At 27.7% G+C, this 19394-nt stretch overlaps 1 protein-coding gene across 1 annotated transcript in view; it reads right to left on the minus strand.

The window, feature by feature from the left end:
- Positions 1–8665: 8665 nt before the first annotated feature.
- Drl-2 (tyrosine-protein kinase derailed 2) overlaps positions 8666–19394 on the minus strand; it is a 79323-nt gene continuing 68594 nt past the window's right edge. The window contains exons 8-13 of the mRNA XM_088200019.1: positions 17212–17371; positions 16965–17127; positions 13098–13235; positions 11846–12005; positions 8963–9099; positions 8666–8902 (exon numbers count right to left, since the gene is read on the minus strand). Of these exons, the coding sequence (XP_088056145.1) occupies positions 8791–8902; positions 8963–9099; positions 11846–12005; positions 13098–13235; positions 16965–17127; positions 17212–17371 (870 nt within the window). The 3' untranslated portion in view covers positions 8666–8790. The remainder of the gene's footprint in view (positions 8903–8962; positions 9100–11845; positions 12006–13097; positions 13236–16964; positions 17128–17211; positions 17372–19394) is intronic.

Raw genomic sequence — 19394 nt, forward strand, 5'->3', positions numbered from 1 at the left:
ATAATGATGTGAGTTTTTCGCAGAGAAAATTATCAGTAGAATTGTGAAAATAGTTTAAATAAAAATTGAAGGACGTAGAAATAAAATCATCTCCATTTTACGCTAAAAGCTCTAAAAATATTTATTTTATTAAGCGAAGAACTTTTTTTACAGCTGTATTTTTTATTGCAAAGAAGCTTTAAAATGCGACTACAGCTTTAAAATTGATAAAAGCATATGTTTTCATTTCTTTATATACAATATATACAACATTAAATTAATTACTACATTTCGAATAAAAATTAATAATAATTAGTACTAATAAAAATGTTTGAAGAGCTTAAATAAAATATAAAATAAAGAAGCTTTAAAAGTATTTTTAAAAAATCTAGTTCGTAACACTTTTGTCCTAGATGCTCCAAAAGTAATACTAGAAGTTATATTTTCCCACAAAAATTAGGAAATTGATTCAGATTGCAATTCATTAATTACTTGTTAAACATCTGATGAGAAAGATTACAGAGAATATGTGAAATATTATTTTGATACAAGTATAAATGCTTCGCAAAAATTGTGTAAGGATAGAATTCCAGTTAAATATATGGATTAACGATATTATATAGGAATATGATTTTTATTTATCAATATAAAAAATAAACACAAAATATATTTTTCACTAAAATTATATACAAAACTTGGTAAATTCCGAAATTAATTAAATTTCTTGAAATAAATACAATCTTAGTGCATAACCATAGATTAAATCAGCAAAGTCATATATCGTACAGTATTCAAAGACTTAGATATAATAATGCAATAATAACTATTCTGTGTTCTTGTCTATATTAAGCATAATTTTTCGGTGTATTTAAATAGGATTATATATTAATTTAAAGATTTAAAACATTCAAAGAAAGACCGTTGTTTTTTTGGATTAAATACGATTTTACAACTGAGGATTAATTATAGCATAACTTTATAGAAGACTTGACATTATTATTGATTGCAATATAATTAGCAAGATTAGTTCAAAGTAAAGCTTAATAAATATATAATCTATATTACTTAACTGTAGATTATAAACATAGTAAAGATTATAGATTTATGTTTAAAAGCAAAAAATAAATGTTATAATTTTAATAAATTAAAAAGTACGAAGCAAACGAATATGACAAAAAAATATTTTATATAAAAATAATTGAGAGCCTCTGAATAGATATTAAATAAAAATCACAATAGCCAAATAATATTTAAAAAATATGTAAAATAAATGAAATTTAATAATACTATAAATAAGAAAATGAAATCAATCATAATTAGTCTGATTGATTTCATTTTCCCAGATTGTTTCTAATGACGTTAAATTACATTAAAGATTAACCCTGAGCCCACTACCAATGAAGCTCACGCCAAATCGACACAGATGACGTAGTATAGTAAATGGTAATCTATCCAATGTGTATGTATCCGTCACGTAAATTTTAGATGCTGCTAATATATAGTATTTTTATAAGACATATCCTAATATATAATATTTTTATCAAGTTTATCCATCTCAATATTCATATGAGAAAATAAAAAGAATCTAATAACACTATAATAAAAGTATTGCCATAAAGATCAGATCGGTTTACATATAAAATTACACGTTGCTTTTAAATTTGGAAGTTCCTAAAATATCTAAAAAAGTTTCTCCGTTGCCTCACGTTATTTTCGTAGACGCCTGAGATTGATCCGATTTGGAAATCCCGTTCTACGTGATCCCGTGAAGCGGGTCGTACTAATGCCTCGATCACGTTTTATTTTCAATGGGAAAATTGCACAATCGCAAAACGATAGCGCTCCGTTTTGCCATTCTGCGTTTTATAAATTATCACCGCGTGTCACATATGTACTTACATGTATGTGCATGTAATTTACAATAAATATAATAATAATAATATTCAACAGTTTGAGAAGCTTAGGTGTAAAACTGCAGTCGTTACGCGCACCTACGCTTGCTGATATTGCGGATTCGTTTGACGAAATAAATACATAAAACAATATCGCACAATTTTGATATATTGTTAATAATTTTACAGGACTGTCTAATAAATTTTGATATATTTTATTTTTAATATATGATAATATATAATATGTATTTAAATATAATTTGTGTGTTAAAATAATTATAAATTCAATAGTCTGAATTTTTACATAAAAAATATGTATAAATTGTTATAATACTTCTAATAAGATAATTTTAAATTTTGATATTACTATTTATGGCTTAGTTTTACTCAAAAAATAATATTTAATACTAGTACACATTACAAGACTTTAACCATTAATTTTTTAAATAAATGTTTTAGCACGAGATACGATTTATATCATATTTAAAAGTGGGCGACCGCAAATAGCTGCGCGGTCGACTGGTCGATCGCAATCGCTGCATTGGTAATAAATATAAAAAATATTATTTTTACATAAATATGTGAAAAATATTAAAAATTGAAAAATATATAATTTGGTATAATCAAGTTTTTTATAATTTATATGTATTATTTATACAACTTGTTATTTATACATGACTCGAACTAGCGTTTAGAACGTTTAAGTATTTTTAATAATATCTTTGCTTCACAGCCTCTTAAACCAATCACATTATAATGTATTTAAATTAATTTAATCATTTATTATGTATTTAAATATTTTGTTTGTATAATAATTCAGAAGATCTATACAATTATAATAAATATCAACTGATTACAATAATCCATATGCAATATTTAAATACATGCTATTATATTATTATCACGATCTCTGCAACATTGAATATATTTATTATTTAAAGCAAGTTTAAAATAACTAGAATAACGAAGAGCGAACCTAACTCACAATAATACAGTAGAAAAGTATTGAAAAATACAGCAAAAAATATTTTTTAAATCTATACTATAAAGTAAAAAACATTTTTGCTGCCATTTCTAGGTCAACTGTGCTATTTTTAAACTCTTACTTTGATAGTTGGGCTGAAGAGCGACATGCTGACTATCAATTACGTGCTACTGCAATACTCACTTACATATAATAGACTAAAATTATTGAACTTAGCCAAATATTGCAATAAATTTGTAAAATTGAATAAATAATGAGTTTGAATCTATCTATTATATATGTAATAAAGCTAGTAATTAAATTTTTATTTTATGTTCATTAAAAATATATATATAAAAAAGTATGACTTTGGGAAATAAATAATATTTACTCCAATCAATATAAAAACCTATAAAATAAAATATAATGGCAAAAAAATATTTTTAAAATAATCTAAAAATTAATATTCTAAAATTTGCACATTTAAAAAAAAATCACCACCAGCAATTAATGGCTAACAATTTACCACCGCGCCAGTTGATCGAATAAACGATTTATAGCCCACAAATGATCACTAGAATACTTTACTGCCTAGACTCTAGACTCTAGAAAAAATGAGATGTGTTGATACAATATCGCGTATTCATTTTTTTTAAATCAAGACGCATTTTAAGAGTTTTAAATTATAAGCTGTTCTAAAAATTTCGACAGTTGCAAAGTGTCCATTTGCTGTACAGACATAAGCCTAGCCTAAACAAATTGATCTAATAAAATTTCAAGACTGTAATTAGTTTTAGAACTTTCATTGGGTTAGTTTTGGGTTTGAACTGCAAATTGCGATTAAATGCTGGCGGTAAATTGCGGGCGATAAATTTTCCGGACCCCAAAAAATCTATTAATTGTTTTTATATGAAATGATACAGAAATAAAAACACATTACAATGTATTGATTGGTGAAAAGAATCGGTATTCTCAAATACGCAGCTTTTTAAAATTACATCAGTTTGCGGTGGATATCGCTAATGCTTTGAAATAATTGAAGTGTATGATTGGGTTATTCGGAAAAAGTGGAATAATGAAATGCATCTTACTTTTGGCAGTGTACAGCTATCCAGTTGAGTTTTGAAGTTCCCTGAACTTTTTGTAAAATAGAATCTCTTAGCCTGTTATACTGTTGGCGGTGAAGCATTAAGCACATGTATAAAATACATGTATAATTAAAGCAGCTTTAATTCAGATTTAGAGGCAAAAAATGAATTAGTCTATATGACAGCAATTGTCTTGAGTACCATTTAATATTTTTCTCATGGTCAATTTATATTTCTGAAAAATAAAAATAATTAAAAAAAATCGTTTATGATCAAGTATTAAATACTATGATATAACTTGAAACAAAACTGGTTAGGAAAGTTAATATTATTATACTTAATAAACAACGTATATTTATATAATACAATAAACAATATATTTCAACATATCTGAAGGACTCTTCCCGCGCAATATTTAAAACTTACAATCCAGGAAGGATTGTTTCAACGGGCGTTTAATTGCCAGGACCTTGCCGTTATTGCCCCACTTCGTTCTGTCACTAGTGAGTGGTATATGCGATCCGCTTCGCAAATTAGACGAACGGTCTAATCAAAACAGTCTCGATATGGATTCGCTGCATTCCTCTGCAACAAAAGAGGCGGCTGGAGGAGATTGTCATCTTTGGGCCGTGGGCGCGACTCGGTGTGCCTGCAATTGACAGATTGCGTCACGCAAAGGTGAAGTGGGTGACTCGTTGCCTCATAGCAGTCTTCTTCGATATGGATCATCTCTAATCGGTTAGCTGCCCACGAAACAATCGGGAAGATCTGGGAGAACTCAAGGCTTTGCGACACCCACATGGTGAAAAATATGGTTCTATATGATGGGTCTAAATTTTATATTATGGAGATTTTTCACATGTCGTGTTTTATCTTCAGGGATTGACTCCACTGATCCTACATACTTTTATTGATTTTTCGATGTGCTCTCTCCTCTCTTTTTATGCGACTAAAAGTCACATATCTTATATTAATTGTTTGAGGAAGCTCTGACGAACCGCAGACATAGATAATTGAAAACCAATTAAATTAAAGCTTGACACCCATCGAGTCACCCATCAAGAAAAAGTGAGCTTTAAACAACCATTATTATGATCATTAACTGAGGGGTCTGAACTACAAAAATGCTCGATACAAGACCAAAAAGCGTGTGGCTATTGTGCAATACTGGGTGTCCTGTATGATTTCTGAATTTATTGTTGACGCCTGATAGATCTAGAACATCATAATTATAGCTTGCGTGATCTCTAAATTTATTATAGGCGAGAAAACAATTGTCTGTAAGATCTCTTTTCCATTGTCAAAAGTCGTCATTGTGCTAAATTAATATTTCAAACCCTCCACCATTTTATTGATAAATATAAAAATATAGTAATAATTTTAAGTTCTATAAATTTGTTCAAAATATAAACAAGATTATATTCGTATTGTGTGCTTTAAAGCTAAGTAGGGACGTAAATCCAAGCATGCCATTTCTTTCCCAATTATGAATAATGATGAAATGGATAGCTCTCGAACTGACTATGTTAACGCAAATAGGATATAGGTCTGATTATCCTTACATTCTAATCTCTCAATGGTGTCACTAGAAACAGTTAATGATTAAATTATTTGTAAACGACTTTCTTGTTCGAGCAATAACACAAAACATTTTCAATTACAGATTATAAATTATTTAAATGCTATAAAAATACATAGAATTTACCGATATTTATAAATTAACTTGCACTGTATCTATTGAAAAATTACCATAAAACTATGACACATATTAAAAAATAATGACTAAATTAATTAATAGCAAACTTAATTTTAAATATAGTTTAAATTAAACATTTATGGGAGTTTTCATTCTTGAAACTCACGCAGTAATCATTCATTGACAATTGAGAGAAACAATACAATATAATGTAATGGATGGGACCACCCAAAGGCCTTCGTTACGATTAGAAAAAGGATTTGACAGAATATTTATTGGTTGCGAAACGGTAATAGGAAAAATATATCATCGGAAGACAAAAAGCACGGAAAGGCCACAAATTCCTGTTGCACAATTCGACCTAGGAAATGTCCATCAAGCAAATGTCAATTTCTAAAGGAGTATGCATATTTCGTTGTTCTAAGAAGCGAGTGCAACGATTGGCTGGATGATCGCTGCATAATTGTAATTCGTCAGCAAGCTTTAAAGCCCTAAACAGTCATGGCTGGTCTTCAATGGGGAAAGGGCAGACACTGGCAGACACTAGCAGACACTGACAGACACTGACAGATACTGACAGACACTAGCAGACAGTGACAGACACTGACAGTTTCGCCCCGCCGGCAGAGTTGAAGACACTGCCCGCCCGCGGCGGACAACATATGGTATTTCCCACTGACATCATCCCTCCGCCAACTTCTCCACCACTGCTCGGAGAATAACGATCTCGCCCATCATAGCTTGTCACAATACGTAATATAAACAAAATAAAATTCTTAATAGTTTGCAACTGCGTTTTACTCGCTGCGAAATCACACCCCTAAGGTTTACTAAACCTTAACTATTTATGTATATATAAGATACATATAGATGGCACTAAGTTAAAAATCGTTCGGTCCAATGAGTAAAAATACAATAACAAGTAAATAGATATAAGCGCCTCAAGAATTTTTGTATTAAAGATCACTAATAGATAAATAATGAACATAAAACATATTTAATGGTGAGATAGCTCAGAATTTACTTGTGGTTTATACTGAAACTAAAAACTGCGATATCAACCACTAAAGTTAGTCTAAGAAAATGTAGTTTAATAGCATTAGTCCAGTAATAAAAATATATATTTAGTAGGACGTTCTAAAAAGACTTTATATCCATAATTTAATTTATTTAATTATAGTTTGAAAAGCACTGTGCGTGATTTACCATTTCCATTGGCCCAATTCCACTTTCACTTAGCAACATTAGTGTCATATTGTACAACGCGAATTGACTATAAATATTACATTTTGCCGTTGTGGTCGATTGTTCGATAATTTTATATTGGAAAACTAGTTTCAAGGTCGCACGTAATATATAAAGCACATTTACATTATTATACAACGCTATAATTAAAATTAATACTATGTTTATAACATGTCAATAAACATTCAGAAAAAAAATACATATTAATAAGCGCTCCGCTCAATATTAATATTTATTTATATATGGAAAATTTTTTTAGCTTTGATCAAAATGTGAATAAATCATTTTGGGGTCCTTTGTGTGTATGAAAGGTATTTTTGTGCGGTGTATACAAAAGACGAGCCCTAGGGAAGATTTGGAAGATGGAATAGAAAGAACGCGGCCGTGATGCAATATATTGTGTGTATCGTAATATTCTTACTTTCCTTTTCATTTTGGTCAGGTATAAAACCGTATTATTTGATGTGAGCTTACCTGCAGAATGCTGTGTATCTGTTACAAAAGGGAAAGTTGCCCATCGTCTGTCCCTTTCTAGCGGCCTGAGGCTAGTGTTGTCAGAAAAGGACAGGGAGATCCGATTGCATACAAACTGCGAGTTAATTCACTTAGCACAGAGGTACAAAACTTTAACTATGAAAAAAGTGTTTTATGTATACATTATAAGCATCCAAGTAATGGATTTTCTACTGGTTTATACAGTTTAATATAAAAAAAATACTGTCAAAAATATATAGACTTGTTATATTTTATTTATAAAAACAAAAAAAAATATAAACAATATTTGAATAAAGCTATAAATATAATATGATTCTATTAGTACAATTTATTTTCATAATTTTAGGCAATCCAATAAAGTTACATAATCTAATTTAATACAATAATGTAATAACATAAATTAATACAAAATAAATTATTTTCCATACTATAGATAGCTCAAGACATCTATTAACTAAAAGCAAAACAAATAACATAGATATAACATTTAGCAAAGTTTTGAACCATTTTTTTTATTTATTTTATCATAGATGGCTCTTAATTTATTATTATCATTACTTGACACATAATTAGAAAAAAAAACATTTTTTATATAAACATTTATTTTTAATAATTTATTTCGAATGTGATTACAATACAATAAATATTACATAATAATTGCACTAATCCCATATAACAGTGTTTCATAAATATAGCATTCATTACACGTTATACACTTCATTCATAAAAAAATAAAACGTTTACAAAAATATCATATAATATACATATAAAAAAAATATATTAAAATACATACAATAATGATGATAAGCTAACATAATACACATTCATTGCAAAACAAACCCTGCTATATCCATAAAAAATAATAACATATGGCACCATGGTTTACTTAACTAATAAATAAATATTATATATAATATTATATATACACGTATATTATTTCGCATATATTTACACACAGTTTGGTGTTAATTTGCTACTTTTCAGACTTGAATCGCGTTTATTCAATTGTATTAAATTGCAGCAGAGAAAGTATAATAGAGTAGTGATAATTTTTATAGAGGACATAGTTATATTATTATACATACAATGAGATTACATCGATACATTATTTTATTACAAGAAGAGATAATAAACAACGATTAACATTCAGAAGATTAAACACCGATGAAACATCAAGATTATTTAATATTAATAATAGTAATAGATTAAGTAGTACTTTCAGATTCGGAACTATAGATAGAAATCGCAGATGTAAAGAAAATGAATATATGCCTTTTAGAGAGCACGTAGGCGAATTGCACTTGATTCCTATTCATACGTATATATTTTTATTTTGGTCCACGATTGTAAGACATATATAATAAAAATATTATTGTGGCCATTATTTATAGTTAAAAATATGTTTTTATTATTATTATTTATTTTATTTATTTATATATATTCAGCGAGAGCCGTTTGGAACTCTAGCAGATAGGCTAATAGTTGCACCAATGATGGTCTAGCCTCGACTGCAGTCAGCCAACAACAGGACATTACAGTGAATCTAGATTAAAATAATTTAATAGGTTAGAATGTATAATATGCTATAAAAATATATATTTACAGTTCGTCTGGGCAGTTGATCGGTTGAGAAAGTCTGTATCCATCTCGCAAGAAAGCCGTAACTTCGAATGGGTCCACTTCATTATAGGGCTGTTGAGCTAGAGTTGCAAGTTCCCAGAGAAGAACGCCAAAGGACCACTGAAATAATTTAAAAAAAAGATGAGGTTAAAATATCATAAGTCTGTTGAAAAACAATAAGTTCCATGACTAAAAAGTAATATTAAAAATACACATTAAATAATAATATTTATAATATATATTTAAAAAATCTGTATTGCAACATTAGAAAGTAATGAAAAAAGTATAAAATTAAAATTAAAAATATTTTTTTATGATTATATTTTATACATAAAAAATACTTTTTTGATAAAAATGGAAAGAACGATTTAATCAGGTAAGTAATAAATTTATATGTGCTGGTCATTTTATAAAACTTTTTTAATCTTTAAAACATTATTTGTAAAATTACTTAGTAATTTATTACAACTAAGTTTATAAGTTTATATGTAAATACTAAAAAATTCTTTATATTTACTATGTAATATTTAATAAATATTCATAAAAGTTGATATATTTATAATAAAAAATAATAATTAGAAGAAAAATAAAATGATGTATTTTACTACAATTTTTATGCTTTCATTGACTTGAATATAATAAAATAAAATAATTGGCAACTTTACTGTTTTTGCAAGTATTTTTAATTATGAGAAGTTGAAAGGATTTTGTTAATGCTATGATATTCCAATTATTTTTATCGACTTTGTAAACGATAATAAAGATAAAATAGTATAAGATAAAATTATTAATTAATAATTATAAAATTTAAATGTTAAATATATAAAATAAAAATTAGTACGAAATATATGATAATATTTTAAATACATAAAATAAAATAATTTTATATAAAATTTAAACATCCTAAACAATATTTGTATGAAATAATAATAATCACTAAAAATAATGTTTTTTGATTAATATTTTTCTATAACTCTTGCATATTCTATATATCAAAAACATACAACATATTATATATAAATAATCGATATAAAATAATTTTAATATTTAATTTTTATAACGAATATATTTAATATTTTTTTATGAATGAAATGAATAATTTTAATAATGAGATATAATTATAATGATTTTCATCCTCGATTTTATTTCAAAACAATCAATATATAATATAGATAAGATAAATTGACATAAATAATAAATTCTCATGTAATAAAATTTTTAATTAAAAATAAATATTAAAAAAATTACCATGTAAAAAAATTTACAAGAATATTGTATTTTTTGAACTTTTATGGATTTTGAATAAGAAGCTTTTATTATTTTATATAAAAAATAACATATATATAAATTTTAAAATAATTAAAAAATAAAGTTTTTTTCACCAATATTATCATTTAAAAATAATACATAATAAAATAAATAAGCAATAAAGATATTATAATAAATAATTTACAGTGCTTTACAATTATTTTTATTTGTGAGAGTATATATTTTTTTAAATGTAAAAATTTCAATCTATTATTACCATTGAAAAATAATAAAAACAAGCAATATTTAACATAAAAATAAAATAATAATTTTTATTAAATTGAAGAAAAAAAGAATCATATTTTTTTTTAATATTAAAAATAAAGTATTACAAATAAAATTATAATTAATGTAAAAAATTATTTTCAAATTATTACATTTAATTTTATTCGTTATTGTCATTAAAAAGCATTAAAATTATAATATATTTTGAAATAAATATTAATTTTAATGAAATAAATACATAATTAATAATTTATGTGATTTAAAATTAAAGTTTATTTCTTAAATATTTTTGACTATTATCGACATTTAAAAATAATAAAAATATAACTGTCGCGATCATCCAAAATCGTTGCTAAAAGTTCTCATAAAAATAATCATGTTTTATACATATACAAAATGCAGTATTCCTGGATTATAATAACGACATTGCAATTTTACAAATATTAAACAGTGATACAGCCTAAAAAAATAAAGAGTCTGGTTCCACCCCAAACTATCGACATTGAGTTCGTTGAAAAATATGTTATACTTCCCCTAATTTTTAAGGGTATTTAAATCAGAACACTGTTAAATTGAATCACTTCTTTTAGACACTTCCTTCGTCCAGGAACATATTTTGCCTACTTCATTCAGAACTTTTGAGCTTATTCGAACCCGCATCCAGTGGAGCTGCACCGAATTGACCGTGACGATCTTTAGAAGACCGAGAAAAGCAACCGTAATCTACTGATTGTCCGACCATGTCATATTACCTGAATTAAAAAGAGTTTAATCCAGTTTTAGACATCACTTGGAGATAAACAAATAAAATTGTATAATTAATAGCGAGCACCGACAGATTCCGCACATAATATATTATACAAGAAAATGAATAAACACTTTCTTATATATTTTTTTAATTAAGAGTATTTCTTCAGCAGAGTTAAATTGATAATTTCCTAAAAAAAAAAGTACAAGGAGTTGTAAATAAATAATTAATGAATTCAGGTTTAACCTTCTCAAACTACATAACTAATTGCTCTCTGGAATCAAAGCTGTAATTAAGATGTACCAAAACATACATAGCACATACATACCGATAGCTATTTAAACGCTAAATCAATTTCTCCCTCGCCAATCATAAATTTATCCGTCTATTAAGGAAACTGGAGGGGCTCCCAAATTAGGTTTTGCTAAACCCCGACCCTTAATTATGTGACCACATACGATTTCGGGGGATAATGCGAATCGTGATTAATTTTCCTCTTAGCCTCTCGCCATAAATATGTATGTTGCGCATTACGGACGGTATATATTTGATGATTTATTGTATTATATATGATATTATACGAACCACGTCAGAAGCTGCTGAGAATTGTCCGTGCTGAAGAGCCTCCAGTGCCATCCATTTTATGGAACGGTTCTCGTTGTCGCATAGGCAGTGGTAGTCATCAGGGAATAGGTCCCTGGATAGTGCATTATCGGTGATTTTCACTTGAAGGTTTTCGTCGACCCTGTGTGCGTGAAAAGAACGAGAGATGATGGGTATTAGGGTTGAATCGCTTCTATAAAAAATAAATTGGAAAAATGTCGACATAAAGGTATAATCAGAATATTAAATAATCGATACATTCAATGTGTAGGGAAGCGTCTACAAATTAAATTTATTCATGCAGACCCTTCATAGTTTTATTGTATAATATTAAAAAAATAATAATCTCTAAATAAAACTTTTTGTGATACTCTAAACAATTTCAGTACATGTTATAAATAAGTTAAAATGTATCAATAACTCACATCCTGTAACAATTTTATTTCCAATTTCAATTAACACTCGATGAAAATCGTGACTCAAATATTTGTACAATAATTTCGAACCGTTAATGAATTTCTATAAAAGCACATCAATTAAAAAGGCATTGAGAGAAACAACATAAAACAGTGTGAATTGGAAACGCTATAAATATTAGTAATAAATTTATTATATTGGTTAATGCATTAGAAGGGTTCTCTTTCTTCCATCAATTATGGGACGAAATTTATTCCATAATACGAGGCCTTTTGATTTATATGAATGGTATTTAATTTCCCAATTATTTCTTTGAAAATATGCGGCCCACCAAAAATTGCCAATATTTATTTTTGACTACAGTGTAATCCATATTATCAATAGATCAATGACATACTATTCCTAATGTGAACACTAAGATTGATTTTTCCGAAGGTAGTAGCAAAAGTAGTAGCAATGCAAAGAATATTTTAATTTAATTTTATGTATGCTTCATACGAAAAAAATAAACGTACTGAAAATAGTATATTCATAGATTGCAAGGTATTTAAAATGTATTACATTTTTAATATTCAATACCGGAATCGACATTATTATTATTACTCTCGGGTTTTCTCTCAGTAATACCAATATTGAAAATTCAGGTATTATTGCAATTCGTAGTCACACCCCTTTAGCCTCAAAATCAAAAATATAAAATTGATACTCTACTAATAAAATTTCATATGCATTGTACATAAAATAAATATGGAGCAATATTTGTATCAAAATATATAAACACACATATACATATATCTAAAATATAATATTTACTCACACACAGTTCCTTGTTGCGACATCGCGATGCACAATATGACGAGTATGCAAATAAACCAATCCTCTTGCTGCTCCCACAGCCATTGCAACATATTGAGAAGCACCGCCAGAGCCGCCGTTCTTTCTATCTAATAAATATCTGCAAAATCAATATATTGTTAATTTGCTTATTCCCATAATGCATTAATTTGCGGTACACTTTTCGCCGATGCGTAGATATCAAATATCATTTTCTGCTTTTCACGTATCAATGAAATATTTCATCATATCATAATCAAATTCCGTATTGTGAATTTATTTTCTGAAATCAGAGATTTCATATTATATTTTATTTGTAATATTAATTCTACGTATTTTACATCATGTAATACATTTTAATTATAAATTCATTGATTGCGCTATTATTACCGCAAGGGGCGAATCGACGACTTGTTAATTACAACCATTTGGGAAAACGTTACGGTAACAATCGAGAAAGTTGCCAAGAGGCTCAATTTGACCTATTTCAACGCCTATGGATACTTTAATCTTGTGAAAATTAGGTCGAATTTAAGGAAATTGGTTCAATTATAAACGGGGAAAAATATCGTTATTTTAAATTTAACTTTATGTGTTAGTTGAATATTTTAACACGAAAGGAGTTATGTAAATATAATTAAAGCTAAAATTACCTTTTAATTCATATTTATTTTTACACTTAAAGGTACTAACGTTTAAGTGTAAAAATAAATATAAATTAAATTTTAGCTTTAATTATATTTACATAACTCCTTTCGTGGTAAAATATTCAATTTATGTGTTGTTTATAATACATATGCTTTTAAGTAATATGAAAAGTATTTATTATTAATAAATTCAAGAAATTCGCCTATATTTTTATAGTCTTATCTGTCCATAAAAAACTGTTTGTCTTTGTGTATTTATTGTTTATAAAATTAGTGCAGGTGTAAAATGTGCACAGAGAGAAGCATCAATTTCATTACTCTTTTGCTACTGTGAATTTCTGTGAAATACAGGATTAAAACGATCGTAAATGCAAATAGTTTGTTGTTAGAAACTAATTATAAATTAATATGTACTCTTTCATAATATAATAAAATTATAATTATATACCATTATAAAATAAATATATGTCAAAAGATTATGCAACACAATTAATATAAGTAAAATACAAATATATTTTTATTGAAGTTAAGAAAACGATACCAAAGTAGAGTACGCTCGGGATAAGGATGCTGGTTTGTTATTATGTGCGTGAACTGTGTGGCTCAAAACAATTTCGCTCAGAATGTTTAATTTTTTTATTTTAAAAGAAAATATATGTTTATTTAACATACATACATCTGAGCTAAGTTGGAAATTTCAACGGACAATTAAAAATATATTATATAATCGAAGAAACCAGACATTGATGTCATTAATTAAATATTTGCCAAATTCAAAATTTTTCACTAGTCAAAAAAATTAAGAAGTCTTTAGCTATTCTTCAAAATCAAAAAAATATAAAATGGGGAAAGAAATTATTCGCAGATTGTTTAATGGTTCGACGTTTCTATTAAATCATTAGAATCCATTGAATAAATTACAAAATTATCATTGGCGCAACGATAAGAATAATAACTTTTTTAAGCCTTACAGAGAATAGTGTAAAAAAACCAACAACGTACGGATTAATGGAAAAATAATTAAAATATTTTAATCCACGGGTAAGAGAACGAATAACTTACAGTGTATATTTGAAGCCTTGATATCAATTAACCCAGATATGCTCTCTTAAAATTTCATTTATAAATAAAAAACAGTGGCACGAGTTTAGTGACCTACCCATGGGACAATGGGCATATCTGGGTTAAACCAATATAAACACAAAATTATTTAAAATAAATCACTAGAGAAAATTGAACTTCTGTGCCACACTGCACTTTAATGACGAATACCAGCGTTAACGAATCAGCGACTGTCCTTAAAAGAGAAAGCGAGACAACGAAGTACACGCTACGTCGCTTCTCCCTCTCATATACATGTACACGCACACAATAACAAACCGGCATCCTTATCCCGAGCGTACTCTACAATCCGAAATAAAATGGTTAGATCCGGTAGTGACGAAAATATATGCAGAACGGAATAAGACTGTTAAAAAATTTTCATAAGGCTTTTGAAACTGCAAGACATCCAAAACAAATTCATTGTATTATTTTCCGATGGTAACTCTGCGGGAAATATCTCAATCTATCACTTGTTATTGAACCAGTTATGTCAGCAGTAAATTTTATACGTTCTCGCAGATTTAAATACATTGCTTTACAGCTGTGAAGATAAAGTATTGAATATTTTTTAACTCAGAAGAGCGATTGAAATGTTTTTTAACAGCAAAAAAATCGCTTTCATAGTTTTTTTAGAAAAAAAATCAATGATTTTGTCGGGTTTATATATTGAACTACTTCTATATTTCATTATATGGATTAACGTATACTATTAATAATAAAAATGTCAGTTTGAATGTAAAAAAAAAATATGTTTCTTCGTTAAAATGAGACACAGTGGAAAACTTAGCTAAACTTTAAAACGATTGAAGGAACAAAATACGCGCCAATAATTTAGAAAATATTAATTTATCCACCGCATTGAAAAGTGAACCCGTGCATTCGGATCTATCCGCAAAACGATCGTTTCTGACCTGTCTTAGCGACAAACTGCAATTCGTATTTGAAATAATTCCTTCTGATATTGTTCGTCCCACTAAAAAAGGGGCAAAGAATAAAATCTTGCATGAAGTGGGCCATGGATATAAATACTGATAAGAATTGCCACTCATTATTTCCCTATCGACATTTCGTTTAAGGCACTTCTACTGATAAAATTAGAAAGGATTAAAATATCCGTCGGCTTGAAAAAGCTTAACAAGTGCTTACAAGTGCAATTAATTGATGTCAAGCTGCTTTGTGTATTTCTTATATTGTCATTTTTTATAAAAAGTATAATATCTATTTTCTCAAAAAAAAAAAATTTTTTTAAAGGTCGCATAAATTCAAAGAAATTTAGGATAAAAATCGTTTTTTTAGCATACATATTTTTAGGAAGGCTTTTTAGGCATTTTTAAGAAGAAAAAATGACAACCCCGCTCTATTGTTTTAAATAGAGTAATATAAAACTATATAATAAATTGTGTTTTGATTTTAGATTCTAGAGTCGCTATTAAAAATGTAAAATTTGATATTAAAACTATAATTTCGCTAGATATTCTACAAGCTCTTTTTAACTTTGGATTTATTACGAAATATCATTATATTAATGTTGCTCTGTTTTTTACTACTGCTTCGTAGAAAGTAAAATTAATTCAGAAATATTTAAGATCGACAATCAAACGAAAACGTTTATCCAATCATTCCATAGTTCTGATTTTATATAAAATCGTTTGAGATATTGATTATCGTGATGTGTTCAATTAATTTGCAATTTAGTTAATTGTACTCACAACTATTAGCAATTACCTTATAAAAAACATTAAAGAAACTAATATTTTTAATGTATAGTAATAGTAAAAAGTATAGTTTGTATAAAATAATATTTTACGTTTCAGATAGCATTAATAAATACCAGATTTCTATGAATCTTCATGTCAATTTATAATTTAATATGCAATACTTTTGTAGTAAATATTTTTTTTAAATGGCTTCTAAAAAAAAATTTGAAAGCTCACCGTACTTTTATAAAGTTTCATTTGAAAAAACCGTACAACGGGAATATAATACAATATTATACACAATGGCTGTGTATTGATTAATGCGAAAAAAATTCGCACCTTTGAAAGTGCAGTGCGCCATTGTGCTTTCATACTATCATATAATATATAAAATTTGTATACTTTTTCAAGTTTCCGTTGCTCGGATAGGGATATGCAATCAGAGGTCTCATATTTCCCGATGGAGGGCAGGCTGCCAGAGGCGATAAAAGATTTTCATGAGTCATTCCGGCGAGGAGAGATCCTTCTGACATGAGTAGCGAAATTTGGATCTTGGTCGCTGCATCTGGAACGGTTCCACGTGTGAATTTTCTTTTATGGCAAAAAAATAGAGGCCTACTGGCTCGTAGCCAAAATACACAAAACTCACCAGACACGGTTTTGATTATGACTTCCCTCTTGGAGTGCAGCTGTCCTTCGAGGATTTTTCCAAACGTACCTTCGTGTATTACTTTTCCAGTGGCCAAAGCGGATCGTTGTACAAAGATACGCCTTAGTCTGTCAGTGGAGTTGTCAGATTTCCATGATACCTGGTAATAAATAAATAATATATGAATAAATCAAGAGCCAGATAATCTTAAAAGCAAATCAAATTCAAATATTGTATTCGGTTTCGACTGAAAATAAACCCCATTTATATTGAAGGTGCTCTTAAAATAATCAATTGCATTTAATTGATTGTTAATTCGGCCGAAACTGAAACACAATATTTCATAAAGATTAAATATTTTATTATCAGTTGTTAGTCTCTCGACATCTTATAGCTATATTATTTATATAATTTAGTAAATATAAAAATACATACACGAAATTCTTAAAAACAGTAAACTACGCTTGTTAGATTTGTGTTTTAATAAGTTAAGAATTAGGGTTTAAAATAAATTAAAAATTATCTTTAGTGTATCCATGAAAATATTTGATTAAAAAAAAACTTTTTAAGCCACATCAACAGCAATCGAATGAGTCTTTTCGGCAATAGAAATAATTAAAGTAATATTATTTAAAGTTTGAAAAATGCACTATTATTTTTAAAATAAAAATAATCTTGCAACTTATTATTATTTATATAAAAATATGTACGTATTATATGAATATATATTCAATATTTTTTTATATTTTTTTTATAACTTGACAAATATAATCGAATTTTTGTTTGCTATTGTTATTCAAATAGTTATAACTAATATTATATTTAGAATCTATAGTTATAAAAATAACAATAAGAAATCTGGTTTGTTTAACAAAAAAATTGAGATGGTCAGAACAACCAGAATTGCACAATAGCCACACAGACTTTCAAATCGTTCTCTTTATAACATTCAAAGCTCGTCTATAAAAAAATATTATTGCATGCGCATCGAATAAACATTGTTTGAATTATACTTTGTAATTATCATACGGTGATCAGACTTTGGTGTTAGACCCTAATGCAATTGGCTCTTTGTTAGTCTCACCTTCATTCGTCCAAGTTTCATCGAAGGAAGTTTTTCACTACCACTTAAATCAGCGAGAAGTTTTTGATCTCCTTATAGGTCAGAACACCGCCTTATAGCAGACACATCTGAGTTTGGAATACATTTTAGTTCAGATCAGAATACATTTTTGTAAAGCCACGGATATTAGTAGCATTACCTCGAAGATAAAATGCGCTTTAAATTTCACAAATACAATATAAATTTTATTGAGTTTCAAATAACCGAAACCGAACGATCGCGTAAAACCAGTTTAGTAAAAAAAGTGCTCTCGATTCAATATAAACCCTTTTAAAATATGTTTTTCATGTTTCCCCTCGGTTTATTCTATCGCGTATAATCTGGTGCATTCTCCTTCTAAAGATATTATTTTCACATCATGTCAAAACACACGTTGTACTTGCTTGCTACAACATCAAAGTTTGCATGCAAATATATTGGTGTCGATTTTTCGGTGTTATTTTGTTGTCATTTTCACACAACGTGCATCGAAATTAATTTTGTTTTGATAGACAAACTTTGAGCAGCCCTGTCTGGCGAAAGTACACACTTTCAGTACGACTCAATTTGCAGTGTGATTGCCCATTAACGTTAGAGTGCTTTGAGAATATATTATAAACTCCCTGGTTCAATTTGCGGCAAAGTTTATTAACAGGTGATCGGCAAAGAAAATAGTTAGTTATTAAATTAGGCGTTCGGCGATGGATTTCATAGAACCATTGGATCTCAATAAATAACATTTACATAAATTAAAAATATATATTAATAATAGATACTAAGTATTAAATGATATATTTATTTATTTAAATTAAATTAAGACCATCGTAACTTACATCGAAAACAATACATTGTATTATTTCAATACACAAGAAAAAATAATACATGTTTTAATTTTTTAGATTAAATTCAGACCATCGTGGCCTAACAGGTTACCCCAATGCGCCACGATGGTCAAAACAAATTTTAAATTTATTAAACATAAAAAAACGTAAATATACATAAATATAACAATACTTAAACATAACAAAAAATTATAAAATATTAAAATTAAATGATACAAACTGGATCAGATCCTCGTAGC

This window comes from Plectrocnemia conspersa, unplaced genomic scaffold (genome assembly GCF_051122295.1).
Source record: "Plectrocnemia conspersa isolate PC_06_02 unplaced genomic scaffold, ASM5112229v1 ptg000012l, whole genome shotgun sequence".
NCBI lineage: Eukaryota > Metazoa > Arthropoda > Insecta > Trichoptera > Polycentropodidae > Plectrocnemia > Plectrocnemia conspersa.